This window comes from Cyprinodon tularosa, unplaced genomic scaffold, assembly GCF_016077235.1.
Source record: "Cyprinodon tularosa strain WSP-4 unplaced genomic scaffold, ASM1607723v1 ctg199, whole genome shotgun sequence".
Lineage (NCBI taxonomy): Eukaryota > Metazoa > Chordata > Actinopteri > Cyprinodontiformes > Cyprinodontidae > Cyprinodon > Cyprinodon tularosa.
In genome coordinates, this window is record NW_024038729.1 from 3,240,813 (window position 1) to 3,255,444 (window position 14,632).

General features: G+C 36.0%; 1 protein-coding gene across 2 annotated transcripts in view; it reads right to left on the bottom strand.

Annotated features, from left to right (window-relative positions):
- Positions 1-2,482: 2,482 nt before the first annotated feature.
- The window catches only part of pik3ap1 (phosphoinositide-3-kinase adaptor protein 1), a 28,123-nt gene continuing 15,973 nt past the window's right edge, over positions 2,483-14,632 (bottom strand). For both annotated transcript variants that reach the window (XM_038284053.1, XM_038284052.1), the window contains exons 16-17: positions 9,083-9,183; positions 2,483-3,610 (exon numbers count right to left, since the gene is read on the bottom strand). In XM_038284053.1, coding sequence (XP_038139981.1) covers positions 3,496-3,610; positions 9,083-9,183 — 216 coding nt within the window. In that variant the 3' untranslated portion in view covers positions 2,483-3,495. The remainder of the gene's footprint in view (positions 3,611-9,082; positions 9,184-14,632) is intronic.

The following is a 14,632-nucleotide window of genomic DNA, read 5'->3' on the forward strand; positions in this document are numbered from 1 at the left end:
AGGAAGTTCCTCCTTGGAAGTTTTACAGCCCACCCATCCAACCCCTCTTAAGTTTAGGAAGCGTTAATTTATTTAAACTGATAAGGGAGTCATTTACAAGATGCAACAAACAGCCAAGTTTGTAGATATGAACATATAGCTGGATCCATCTGCAGAGCACAGCAGCTTTACAGCGCCATCAAGTGGCCAAACTATGAAAGTACAAATAAGATACAGTTTAAATGCTGCCTTAAACCGAGGTTGCTTTATTTTTTCCATATCAGTTTTGTTATATTTGCACAATCGATTTATGCATCGGATGTCAAGCACCAAAACAAGCTTAAGGGAAGCATCCTACCGCTGAAATATTAGAAAACAAACCAGGAAATCAATGTTATTTTAGACAGAGTGGTGTATAAAATGAGTGTCCAGGATTGTTTGGAAAGCCAAGGAGAAGATTAGGCAACAGCTGCATGAAAAAAACCGTTTGACCACAATGATCTCAGAAGAAAACCTGTTTATTGATTCCTCCTTTTCTTTTGGTTTTAATCCTAAAATCCGCCATTGTCCAAAATTATAACAACCCATTGAAAGGAATTGAACTGGGGTTTACATTTTAATGTGAAAAAAAATATTTATTTGTAGTAACATATTAATATGGGGCATACAATTAGGCCTTGAGATGACATGTTGTGAATTGGCACTATAGAAATAAACTGAATGGAATTTATTTAAACTGTGTATCTAAAGCATTGATGGTTCTAGACAGGAGCCAACAGGGGCCACTGCCCCTTTAAATGAGGTGGCCCTGGTTTTGGCCTCTCTAATGAAAACATAATACCAAATCAGTTTCTTTCAGTGCTGGTATTTAGATCTAGAACTAGTCTCAAGAAGCAAATTACACTTAGAAGAAATGTTGAGGGAGAAGAAGCAAACTTCACTACCTACATTCACAGATGAGTGAATATAACAATGAATAAAGTGATGGATGCATAGAACAAGAAAGGTAGTTATGCACTTCTAGCCTTTTAAATTTATTTTTTGCTCGTTAGCATTTAATGCATAATAATAATAGCTCCTCAAAGTCTATGAAAGCTAACAGGATGTCCTAATTATATCATCCCAAACATTGTAAATGTTGATGTTCTCACTGTATTGATCTGCCCTGATAGCTGACCTAAATTGTTCACTTCATTAACCTGCAAAACTCTGCCCGGTTCTTAATCATCGCTCAACTTATCAACCTGCGTCTGTTGCTTTATATTCGACTCAACCAAGCTGATCGTTGTTTGGATGTTTGCTTCGTTAGTTTGAGTTATCCAAAGGTTTATGTCGCCTTTCCCAGAGGCTCATGGGTTGTGAGGGTTTGGTGTTTGTCTTGCCATCACCTGATTGTGTCCTGGCTTTTTCCAGCTGAGCTCTATCGGTTCCTGTTTTGGTTTGGTGGGGGGGGAGCTAGTTTAAAGTCCTGTAATCCTGGCTCCAAGTTGGAGACCAGTTTAAAGCCCTGCAGTTATCCTGGTACCATGTCTTGTCTCTGTCCCTCAACCACTGAGCCTGCCTGTCTGCATCTGTGCATGTCTGTCTGAGCTCATTGCTCGACTCATGGAACTCTGAAACCCTGGATATGTCTGTTCCTGTGTGGATCGCAATCCCTGACTGTGCTGCGGACTCCTGGATTCCCGAACTGTTCCTGTCTGATCCGTTTTACCTGACCTGGATTGCATTCCTGCCACCGAGGTTGCTGCATTTAGGACACTCTGGGCGGCTCTGCACCACAGCTCCTTTGGCAGTCCATTGGCTGGATCCTGTCCTCCTTGGAAAGGATGGACCGAGCTGCTGTTAAAACAAGTAAATGACTCACACAGATAATCATCTCCCGTCAGTTGATCCGGGTCACTTACCTGTGTTTCTACCTCCAGAGTGTCAGTGATTGGGTGATGCCCCGCCTCCACTCTGCAGCTTCTGTTCCGTTATGTGTTTTTGGGTTAATAAACATTTTGAACTTTCCCATTGTCTGTCTCACCTTGAATACTGGGTCCATCTGCCCCGTTCTTGACACTCACTTGCGTTTGGTGTTTCACCCATCATGCATGAAGCTGTTGCAAATCAAGAGCTCAATTAGTGAAAGACTGCTTAAACCCTAGGTGCACTAAGTTGCATTATCACAGATCTTTCCTCCCAGCAGAATCTATATAATCTATATTATTCTTTATGCCATTCTTGTTGACTATAAACTTTTGGTGATACAAAAAAAAAATCTATTTTAAAGGTTTTGATATATTGCAAGGATAATAGAGAGTGCTGTATGAGGGCTTAAAAGCAAGGAGGAAAGACAAAACTGGAAAAACTCTGTTACGGAACATCATTCACCGACCACTAACAAAACAATACATGCAGGTTAGGGTTTGTTAAACCTTTATCAAGCACTATGATGCAAAATTATGACATAATTCAAACTTATTTGTGTTCACATTAACTGTTCAGATAAATTAAGCAAATATTGTTGCAGAAATATTCAACCTTTATTGATACATGATATACAGACATGTCTGTAAAAGAAGCTTTTATTGGTTCTGGGTTTGGACTGTATTCATATCAGACTCATGGATAATATGCTTAAGATTAAAACCCGCAAAAATATTGAACAATAACACCAAACTGTCAGATGGTGTTCATGGAACAGACCGGGAGACAATCGCAGGATTCCTTGATCTGTCTGTTATACATCCAGGAGTTTTAATTCACTATAATGCAAATGTGCTATAAAATCCATAACCAGTGTCCCTTAAAATAGGAGATATGTAGGTGAAAAGGAATATAAAAATAGCTTGACCTCCCGCCGTTTTGAGGGAAAGATGTACAGGAGCAACTCAATAAATTAAATATCTGTACTGTGTCAGCCAGAACATGAACATACCAGCATTTCTGTAATGAAATCAGTAGAAATCTGATACGTATCATCGATTTACAGAGAAAAAAAGAAAATGAATGATTCTGTATTTGCTGTAAATATAAGAATAGATTTCTGTTTGTTTTTCAAACTGTTCACAGTTTACATCAAATGTGACCCTAAACCTCAAGCGTATAATTCAGAACTCCTTCATTTACATTCAGTACAATGTCAAGTAAACAAAAACAAACAGAAAAACGTAATTAGTAAACATTTTTTTCTAGACTATCAACACTAAAACACCTTATATCCTAAAATACACACAATCTTTGCTGGAATACAATACACCTTCTTTTTAACATTAATTATACATTTTACCAGATATCTCGATGTTTACTCTAATCAGATCAAAGGTTTTTGTTTTCCATAAACTCAAAGGAAACATCATATCACATTCCTCTATGCAAATCAAATCCTCAATAAATTCGAGTGGAGTCCTGGAGAGGAAATCAATGTCTAAGGCAGACAAACTGTTAAATCCAGATGGCAAACAGAAGCACAAACCGCCCTGAAACATGTACAGTACTGGTAGGTCGACTATGACGGGACAGGGGCGGTTATCATCACCGCAGGCGGCGGGGAATGGGAGGCGCAAATTCTGTCTGTCTGGGAGCAGGTCTCTGGGGAAGAGCTCGTGACGGGCAGGATATGTAGCGCTCATTCACTTTCTCTGGCACCCTACAGGAAAAACAAAAACAGTCACTGTTATGAAAGGTTATCAGCTCGGAAACACAAGATTGCAGTAAACCATAACCTTCAGCTTCAAGAAGATGCTACTGTATGACCCACATATGCGGAATCTGAGCATCGTCTCTAAAGGTATAAAAATATAAAACCAAGGCAGACATGTTTGTTGATGAGAGGTGTGCTACCAGCGTTCATCAGACATCAGATAAGATGTTTCAAGTCTTTGTGGGCTTCAAGTTGTAAACCCACTTAATGTGGTTGTTTTTCTATTTTTTGTTTTTTTATTTAATGGCACCTAGCATGATTATTTAGTCAGTCTGAAATCTGCCTTTGACTTCTGGAAATTAAAAAAAAAATCACTTTATTTCAACAATGAATGCTTCACCTTTTAAACCATATTTTGAGCATAAATTTAATGTTTTTAGATCCATACTTTAGCAGAGGTGTAAAAAGTATTAGTTGAGCAATTAATCTCACATTGGAGAAATTTACCTCTGAATTTAAAGGAATAGTACACCCAAAACATGCTAGCCTTCATTTTCTACTCACCCCCATGCTGAACAACACTCTGGAGTATTTTTTTGATATCTCAAATGCATCTGGAGATCTGGGAGGCTTCTTGCTGTCTGCTGACATTCAAATAATGGAGGTCTATGGCGCCCGAGGCAGAAAGGTCCATAAAAGTTCACAAAAAACTTGTCAATATTCCTCCATAGTGCTCGTCCAATGTATTCCAAGTGTCCTGAGTGGGTAGCATCCAGAATTTACTCGAAACGAAGTCATTTAGAATGTTTTTAGAGCATAAACAGTAGTGTATGGATTTCCTAAAAGCGCGTTCACGAGTCTACGGAAACCGCGGCAGACCAAACCAGACGAAAGTGCGCATTCAGCTCGGCAAAGAACTCATGCTCTTCCTCAACACTGAAGTCCTCAGACATTTTTCTTTCATTGTTTCTTTCTTTGCACAGGTAAACAGCACATTTCTTCTTCTACGCTTGCATTATCGGCAGAGCAGACGCTGAATGCGCACTTAGATCTGGTTTGGTCTGCCGCGGTTTCCGTAGACTCGTGAACGCGCTTTTAGAAAATCCTATACACTACTGTTTATGCTCTAAAAACATTCTAAATGACTTTGTTTCGAGTAAATTATGGACGCTACCCACTCAGGACACTTGGAATACATTGGACGAGCAGTATGGAGGAATATTGACAAGTTTTTTGTGAACTTTTATGGACCTTTCTGCCTCGGGCGCCATAGACCTCCATTATTTGAATGTCAGCAGACAGCAAGAAGCCTCCCAGATCTCCAGATGCATTTGAGATATCAAAAAAGTACTCCAGAGTGTTGTTCAGCATTGGGGTGAGTAGAAAATGAAGGCTAATCATGTTTTGGGTGTACTATTCCTTTAAGCCACCCCAGGCTGCTCAGTGGGACAGTGGGTAGCACTGCTGCCTTGCAGCAAGAAGGTTCTGGGTTCAATTCCTGGCCCAGGGTCTTTCTGCATGGAGTTTGCATGTTCTCCTGAGCATGTGTGGGTTCTCTCCGGGTACTCCGGCTTCCTCCCACAGTCCAAAAACATGACTGTGTCCTGTTTGTCTGCGATGGACTGGTGACTTGTCCAGGGTGTACCCCGCCTCTTGCCTGTAGACAGCTGGAGAAATGGCACCAGCACCCCTTGTGTGTCTCCTTGGGGGAGCAGTGGGCTGCCATTATATGGCACCCTGGGAGGAGTGTGGGGTTAAGGGTCTTGCTCAGGGACCCAGAGTGGAGGCTGTGGGGATTGAACTGGGTACTTCCAACCTTCTCAGAGCAGAAAGTGCTCTAACCATTAGGCCAACACTCACCTTAATGTTTATTACTCAAGGGAAGAATAAATCCTGCTGTTTAAAAACACTTTTATAGAAGTCAAAGTATCAACCTAAGCTTTTTACTCAAGTAAAAGTGTAAAAGTACCATTTTTAAAACTACATAAAAGTAAAAGTAATGAAAGAAAAAATGTTAAGGACAGGCGCTTTACTGCGTTACCCTATTAAAGGAAAATTTTTCTAATGTTCTTAGTTTTATAGATACTGCAATGGCAACAGTAACAAATTTTAAATTGCATCATCCTGAAAAAAACATTTATTTGGGCATGTAGTAAACAATGTATGTATGTAGTAAACAACCAAGTCCAACCACAAAGAAATTAATTGTCTGGATAAAAAAATATATTTTGATGTTTTATTTTTATTTTTTTAATAGTGTGTCTATTTTTAAAATGTAAGGAATAGAAGTAAAACGTTTGAAAAATAATTACTCCAGTAAGGTATAGATAGCCAACATTTCTTCTTAAGTAAGTTAACAAAGCATTTGTACTTTGTTACTTGACGCCTCTGCTGATAAGACATTTTAGTGTGTTAAAAAGATTAGCATTTGAAAAAATATATAATTACACCAGTTACACGCTTTCACTAAGGTGTGTTTGCAGAAACAAAGCATAAATCTACTAAATGTAGGCCGTAGCATGATTTCTGACCAGATGTTTCTTCCTCTCAGCTGATTGGTTAGTAGTTTTATTCAATTACTTCTGAAAAGCCTCAAACTGTAGAAAACTGGAAATATTTCACTTTTATAAGTGTTAGTTTATTATTATTATTATTATTCTAAGAAAGGACTTTCCAGCTTTACCAGGGATCGTTAAATGGGTGGTGGTTGCGAGAAACGAGGCCCGCAGCATTAACCCGCCATCAACGTGTTTCCCAGTTCGGTTGTTTACTTAAATTCTATTAAATATTTTTGAGCATTTTGAACCAAAATTTCAAGCTTAGGTTCTATAAAACTGGAAGGCATTTCTCTTCAAGGTTATGGGAGATTTTAGCGACACTTGGACGCATGTGTTAGTAGATTTAATGAGATGCACTATAGACTGGGAACTCCAGAAGAGTGAACACCCACACTGATTTAAAAGTTGCTTTAAATAAGTTTTTGCACATTTGCTTATGGAAATGCTTTTAAAAAAACCTTTCTTCTTCCTTTTTTTATTTTTACCCTAACAGATTTGTTTGTCTTTTAGCTGAACTGTGCAGGATATACACGCATGTTACACTAAAAGTGAAAGAGAAAGGATTTACTGTTAGATGGTTGCATTTGTTACACGCTAAAAACCAAAGGATTTATCCAATTAATAATGGATAAATGCTTTAAAAGATAAAAAAAAAAAATATGCTGTAAAGGTTGAAGGGAGGCAGCATCAGAAAACATCTTCCCATATTTTGGAGACATCCTAGAATTTAATAATTAAGGACAGTCTGGGGAATTTGAAGGGAAGTGTTAAACTTTCAAAAAAACGGTCACCATTGAAAGACTGACCCAGCTAACACTTGAGTAATGGGCTGAAACTGTAATGAAATCTAGAAATGCTAAAAAACCTTCTGACTGTCATGATTCTGCCCTTTCTGGTTTTGTTTAACTTTTCTTTCTTCAGTTACACTCTGATTTGTGTAATTTTCTGTTTTCTGGATCATTGGTTTAATTTCCATTTTGTGTTATTCTTGTTGTTTTGTAGTTCTGTTTAAACAGCACTGTATGTTTTTTTAGTTTCTCTGCGTTTCCCCTTGTTCCAGTCACCTTTCACCTTAGCTCCCTTCTAGCTGCTTCTATCCACACCTGCTCCCTATTAGCTGATTAGCTTATTCTTTGCTCCATCTCCCATATAAACACCCCAGTATCTCCTAGTTTTTGGTCCTTGTGTTTTGTTGTTGATCAGTTCTGGATTATGGCTTCTGTATTTTTACTTCTACATTCAATTTAGCAAGAAATCATCTCTGCATCTGAGTTTAAACAAGTATCCACTAATCCTGACCCTGAGGCTTAAAAATGACGTGAACATTTTAAGATATAATAAATCCTGTGGTATAACCCACAGAATTGTACGGAAGAGGATTAGGGCCAGTGGAAAAAAAAAAAAGTTAACTGATTTTTTAATTTTTTTTTCAGTTTAGTATGGGGAAAAAGTCAGAATTCCGACTTTTTTCTCACAATTCTGACTTTAATCTCAGAATTCTGACTGAATTCTGACAATAAAAAAGTCAGAATTCTGAGATTAAAGTCAGAATTCTGAGAAAAAAGTCAGAATTCAGAATTTTTCCCATGTTAAACTGAAATAAAATTAAAAAATCAGTTAACTTTTTTTTTTTCAGTGGCCCTAATCCTCTTCCGTACAATTCTCACATTAAATGTTGTTTCGTTTATATTTCTTCCTTTGCAATGTCTCTCACTATTGGTTTAACATTTATACCCTGTATTTTCCTCCTTATCCAGATTATTTTCTAAGTGACTCACAGGTTTTCCAAAAAAAGACAGGAAAAATTGTAGCTGAAATAATAGTTTTACCTTAATACAAGTACTGTAAGTTGAATCTTCTTAGACAAATGTCATGTACCTAACTATTGCTGTGCTTCCTTATCTTTAATCTCACAGAAACTGTAAACAAATCAAACGCTTTGTGCTGAACCACATTATTCAATATACGCTGCACTTTTCCATGCCGTGTTTACACACTTAACAAACCGCACAGGCCTATTTTCAACCGTTTTGTCATCTTAGACAATAGCAACAAAAAACAGAAAAAAAAAACAGAACACAAAATGCTAATGCTTCACCTCACAGTACTAAAAAAAAATTTAAAAAAACTTGTCGATAAGATCTTTCAGTTCCAAGAAGCTCGGATGAATAACCCCCCCCAGATACATCAACTCCAATATCAAAGGAGATCTGAGACTTTCAGGCTTAGAAAGCAGAGGCGTGTAACTTTTTTCAACATGACATTTAATGTCAGCCGGTCCTAAATCCTCTTTCTGTATCCCCTGCTCTCATTAATAAAATCCGGGGGAATTTACTGTTAGCAATAAGGGTCGTAGAGTACATGCATTTTAGATGTAATCACATCTAAATCAGACTTGGGTGGTTTTCTCTTTATGATTTAACATCAAATTATTTAGAAATAAGTAAAAAGTTCTTAAATTAAGGTTATTTAATTAGATAATATATACTTGAAATAAGACAATGCAGTTGTTTTTTTTTATTTTAAATGTAAATTGTCTTGTTCCGTTGGCAAAATGTATCTTTTACCTCCTCAATCCAAGAACAAATGCACTTATTTTAAGAAAAAATTACCAATCTAGGTTTGATTTTTTTCCAGTGAACCCAAGGAGTTCAGGGATGATGAATGACAGTTTTTAGAGCTCGTTCTCAAAGCTAGGATTCTAGTGTAGATATTCATAGTTCTGCAGAACGTGAACCTCCACGCCTCTCTGTCACTTTCTCACTCTTCCTCTCCAACTCACAGCTGCAGACTCACTGAAGGGTGAATGCTTCCTCTTTACCACTCCCCGTGTCACTCACTACTACCGCTTAGCTATTTCCCTCTGTCCCCAGTGTCGACTTTTTGGCGACGTTGATATTGAAACAATAATTACGCGGACCTTTCTGGGATCCGTGGAGGAATCCTGGGCGGAGGGATGCTGGGCAACGGGTCGGAAGGTCGTGGAGGTCGTGGTGGAGGAGGCAGAATTTCTACAGCGTCCTGAAAAAAGATAAAACAGAAGAAAAAAATCTGTAAAAGGTGATAATAAAAAAAACAAAAGCATCCTTTTCTTTTTTTTTAAGGAGAATTTTTATTCAAGATTTAGTTTAGCGCCATGAATATGAGTTTTATGATTTTTTTTAATTATAAAAAAAAAATATGGTATATGGTCACCAAGCTGGATGCTTTTTTAATTTTATTTTATATATATATACATATATATATATATATATATATATATATATATATATATATATACCATATATATATATATATATACCGTATATATATATATATGTGTGTGTATATATATATATGTGTGTGTGTATATATATGTGTGTGTGTATATATATATATATATATATATATATATATATGTATGTATGTATGTATGTATGTATGTATGTATGTGTATATATGTATGTATATAATATGTGTATATATATATGTATGTATATATATGTGTGTATATATATATACAGGTGCTGGTCATAAAATTAGAATATCATGAAAAAGTAGATTGATTTCAGTAATTCCATTTAAAAAGTGAAACTTGTATATTATATTCATACATTACATACAAACTCATATATTTCAGATGTTTATTTGGTTTAATTTTGATGATTACAAATGACAACAAATGAAAATCTCAAATTCATCATATCAGAAAATTAGAATATTACTGAAGACCAATAAAAACAAAGGATTTATAGAAATGTTGGCCAACTGAAAAGTATGAACATGAAAAGTATGAGCATGTACAGCACTCAGTATTTAGTTGGGCCTCCTTTGGCCTGTATTACTGCAGCAATGCGGCGTGGCATTGAGTCGATCAGTCTGTGGCACTGCTCAGGTGTTATGATAGCCCAGGTTGCTCTAATAGTGGCTTTTAGCTCTTCTGAATTGTTGGGTCTGGTGTATTGCATCTTCTTCTTCACAATACCCCATAGATTTTCTATGGGGTTAAGGTCAGGAGAGTTTGCTGGCCAATTAAGAACAGGGATACCATGGTCCTTCAACCAGGTACTGGTAGCTTTGGCACTGTGTGCAGGTGCCAAGTCCTGTTGGAAAATGAAATCTGCATCTCCAAAAAGTTGGTCAGCTGCAGGAAGCATGAAGTGCTCTAAAACTTCCTGGTATGTGGCTGCGTTGACCCTGGACCTCAGAAAACACAATGGACCAACACCAGCAGATGACATGGCACCCCAAACCATCACTGACTGTGGAAACTTTACACTGGACTTCAAACAACGTGGATGAAGTGCCTCTCTTCTTTTCCTCCAGACTCTGGGACCTTGATTTCCAAAGGAAATGCAAAATTTACTTTCATCAGAGAACATGACTTTGGACCACTCACCAGCAGTCCAGTCCTGTTTCTCTTTAGCCCAGGCAAGACGCTTCTGACGCTGTCTGTGGTTCAAGAGTGGCTTGACACAAGGAATGCGACAGCAGAAACCCATGTCTTTCATACGTCTGTGTGTGGTGGTTCTTGAAGCACTCACTCCAGCTGCAGTCCACTCTTTGTGAATCTCCCCCACATTTTTGAATGGGTTTTGTTTCACAATCCTCTCCAGGGTGCGGTTATCTCTCTTGCTTGTACACTTTTTTCGACCACATCTTTTCCTTCCCTTCGCCTCTCTATTAATGTGCTTGGACACTGAGCTCTGTGAACAGCCAGCCTCTTTAGCGATGACCTTTTGTGTCTTGCCCTCCTTGTGCAAGGTGTCGATGGTCGTCTTTTGGACAACTGTCAAGTCAGCAGTCTTCCCCATGATTGTGTAGCCTATAGAACTAGACTGAAAGACCATTTAAAGGCTTTTGCAGGTGGTTTGAGTTAATTAGCTGATTAGAGTGTGGCACCAGGGGCCATCAATTTTGAACCTTTTCACAATATTCTAATTTTCTGATATGATGAATTTGAGATTTTCATTTGTTGTCATTTGTAATCATCAAAATTAAACAAAATAAACATCTGAAATATATGAGTTTGTATGTAATGTATGAATATAATATACAAGTTTCACTTTTTAAATGGAATTACTGAAATCAATCTACTTTTTCATGATATTCTAATTTTATGACCAGCACCAGTATATATATATATATATATATATACACATATATATACATATATATATATATATATATATATATATATATATATATATATATATATATATATATATATATATATATATATATATATATATATATATTTTAATGTATGTATAAAATCAAAAGAAATAAAAGCATCCAGCTTGGTAACCCTATGAATCAGGGAAAATGCAATTAATCTGGAATTCATCAATAATAAATAAATAATAAAGTAGGCATTAATACGCACAGAGTAGATCACACTGTGTCACCATTTTATTTACCTTTATTTCCTAACAAGTAAGAAAAACTGATCAATTATTAAACAAAAGTAAATATTAAAAACATGTAAAATTAAGATGTATTTTAGCGTTTTTTCAGCAAACATTTGTGAAGGTTACATTTAATCCCTGTGCCCTCAAAAGCTTTGTGCCTAACTAAACCGTTTGCGGCTCTCAGAATGAAGATGTACGTTCTCTAACTTTTACACTACAATCGCCTAAATTCAGTTTGCCAACTTACAGAAGACAGCTGTTTAAAGTCAAACCTGCAGAATGCAATCGAAGCAAATGTTTGAAGCTATTTTAACTGATAAATTATGATTAAATTCTTCCTAAAATGAAAAAGACTTTAACTTATAAACACTATCTATATATTTATCATTCATCAACAATGTTACCCTTTTTTTTTTGGTTTCATTTTTATCTTATTGTCAGACCAGAAAAATTTAGTGACTCACTGAAAAGCAGAATTGTGCGCAACAGTTTTTTTAAATTAGCAAAATAAAGCAGAAGTGAGCAAAGCTCTGTTTACTCAGGAATAAAGACCAATTTACGTGTTTCACTAATACATTTTTCATTAATATATTGTATGTTTTGTTTATTGTAAACACTTTTTTCAGATTTTTGGCGCCTCTTTAAGTTCCTTTAATGTTACATTTTTGGTCCCTATTTCTCTTACATCTTTGGGTTTAAAAAAACTTGTTGAATGTTAGAATTTTTTTCTTATTTTGTATGATGAAGATTTACATGGATCAGTAATTTGTTGATTTAAAAGCAACTTTACACTAACAAATTTGGAGCCCAAGAGGTAAAATATATAATATGAACAAAGACCTCATAAATCCCTTTGAAACATATAACTAATTTTATAGAACGGCTGGTTTTTAGACTCTAATTACAGTCTGGTTAAAAACCAGACTTCCCATCCCAGTAATGTTTATTTTAGGGAATATAATCTACTCTTTGTGTTTGTTTCCTAATTTGTGACATTCATCCTGTAATACTTTTAATAATTAACCTAACAATGATCCAACATTTAGTTGTTTAAAAATATTTAAGGAAAAAAAAAAACAGGAAAAGTATTAATGTCTGATCATTTAATAGAAGTTTTCTTGTGTGTCTTTCAGCCATAAAGAAGCTGTAGAGATGGTAAAATGCATCAAGAGTGATTATTTAAGAGTAAGAGACACCAAATTTCAAAATATGTGCAGCAGGATGTTAACAAATAAACAAAACAAGAGGAAAAACCAAAAAATACAAAAGTGTCTCAGAGGGCAAACTGATAAACTTTAAACTTTCTACTCTATGGGCCTGATCTTCAGAAAAAAACAAGCAAACGTATTTGTAAAGACGATCTTCACATACGGTGCAGAGCGATTTGTGTTTTTTTATTTACCAGGCCGTTTGTGAAAACCCTTCCTTTGCATGGATGGATATGCAGATATGATTCTTTTGACCAATCAGGGCACATCATGAGGTGGAGGATATGCTAAAGTAAACATTTACCAACTGCAAAGCAATTTTCCAAATCAGAAAATGAACTTATTTGCAATTTTTTTTAGTATTAATAAATGTCAGGTGCAAAAATATCTGCGGCCTTCTTGGCGAAAATGATGGAGGAATATTTTGGGTGCACATAAACATTTTTGAAAAATAACAACAATAAACTAATATTAGTTAAGAAATAAAACATCTATTCAGGTGGGAACAAATTAATGCAGCGGGACGGGAAACTATCTTAATAGTTTCCCGTCCCGGGAAACTATTAAGGGGGGGGGGGGGGGGGGGGGGGGGGGGGCAGTGTGCATCTTTTTGTGACGGATTTTTAAACAACCATGTTCAAATCATGCCTACACTGGAAAAACTATCTAGAAATAAGTAAAAATGTCTTATATTAAGTGTATTTACCCTTAATTTGAGTGGGTAAATGAGATAGTTTGCCAATGGAATGAGTACCGTTACTCTTAAAATAAGATAATTCGATAAAATGCGCTTGAAAAAAGACTATTCAATTGTGTTTTCTTATTTCAAATCTAAATAATCTTGTTTCATTGGCAAAATGTCTCTTTTATCTCCTCAATTCAAGAACAAATGCACTTATTTTAAGAAAAAATTACTTATCTAGATTTCCATTTTTTCCCAGTGTACGTTTCTTTGCGGTTGACACTTTGAAATAGGCAACAGGTTGCACTATAAATACTATCTAGTATTATCATTAACATTTGTTTTTATTATTAATTATCATTATTATCTCCATCTCTATGCCTAAGAACCTCGTCTCTCTTTTAAAGCTGCTCTCAAACTGCCTGTAGAACACCCAATCAGCTCGCTTTCATGGGCAGAACCAAAGCAGTTTGTACGTCTGATGCCCACTTATTATACAAACTAAAATAAATGTGCAATTTAGAGCTTTTTATTTGGACACTGCTGATATCTTTCCATCCTGGCATCTAGGTAACAAATGCCCAACGTCCATTAAAGTGAAGACCTGCAAAGCGTGATCAATGATCCTTCCTCTGAGCTGCAGCTGGATTTTCTAACCACCCAAACAAACTTAATATGTTCTTTCCAACCCTGCTTTTATCTGCAGAGTTGTTTCAAATATTGTAAATCGTGCTTTTCTTTTTTATGCACATGCATACATGCTTAAGTTGTTCATGTCTTAAATTATCCAACACAGCTGCACATCTCTTTAAATCTGCGTTTCTTAGCTCTAATGACTGTGTTGTAAATTTGCCCTCACTGTACAGTTTCTAATTGTTTCAATTTTCAATTTCTAATGCTTATTTTTGTTGTTTTTATATATATATTTCTTTTTTTAATACATGCAGACCACCGTTTATCACACAACAGTAATAACACTGAATAATCTGCTGTGTTTCTAGACTTGAGAGTTGATTTAAATAATTGTAAAACCTAGAAATAATGCTTTGTATTTTTTCCCTGATTAGAACAGAGCGATATAATCAAAGAGGGTGTACTTTCACTTCATGAGTGGAAGGGACCATATCTTTAAACTCTTTAAATAACTGAAACTTGACTTTAAAGCTATTGTCCCAGTTTCACAGCACAAC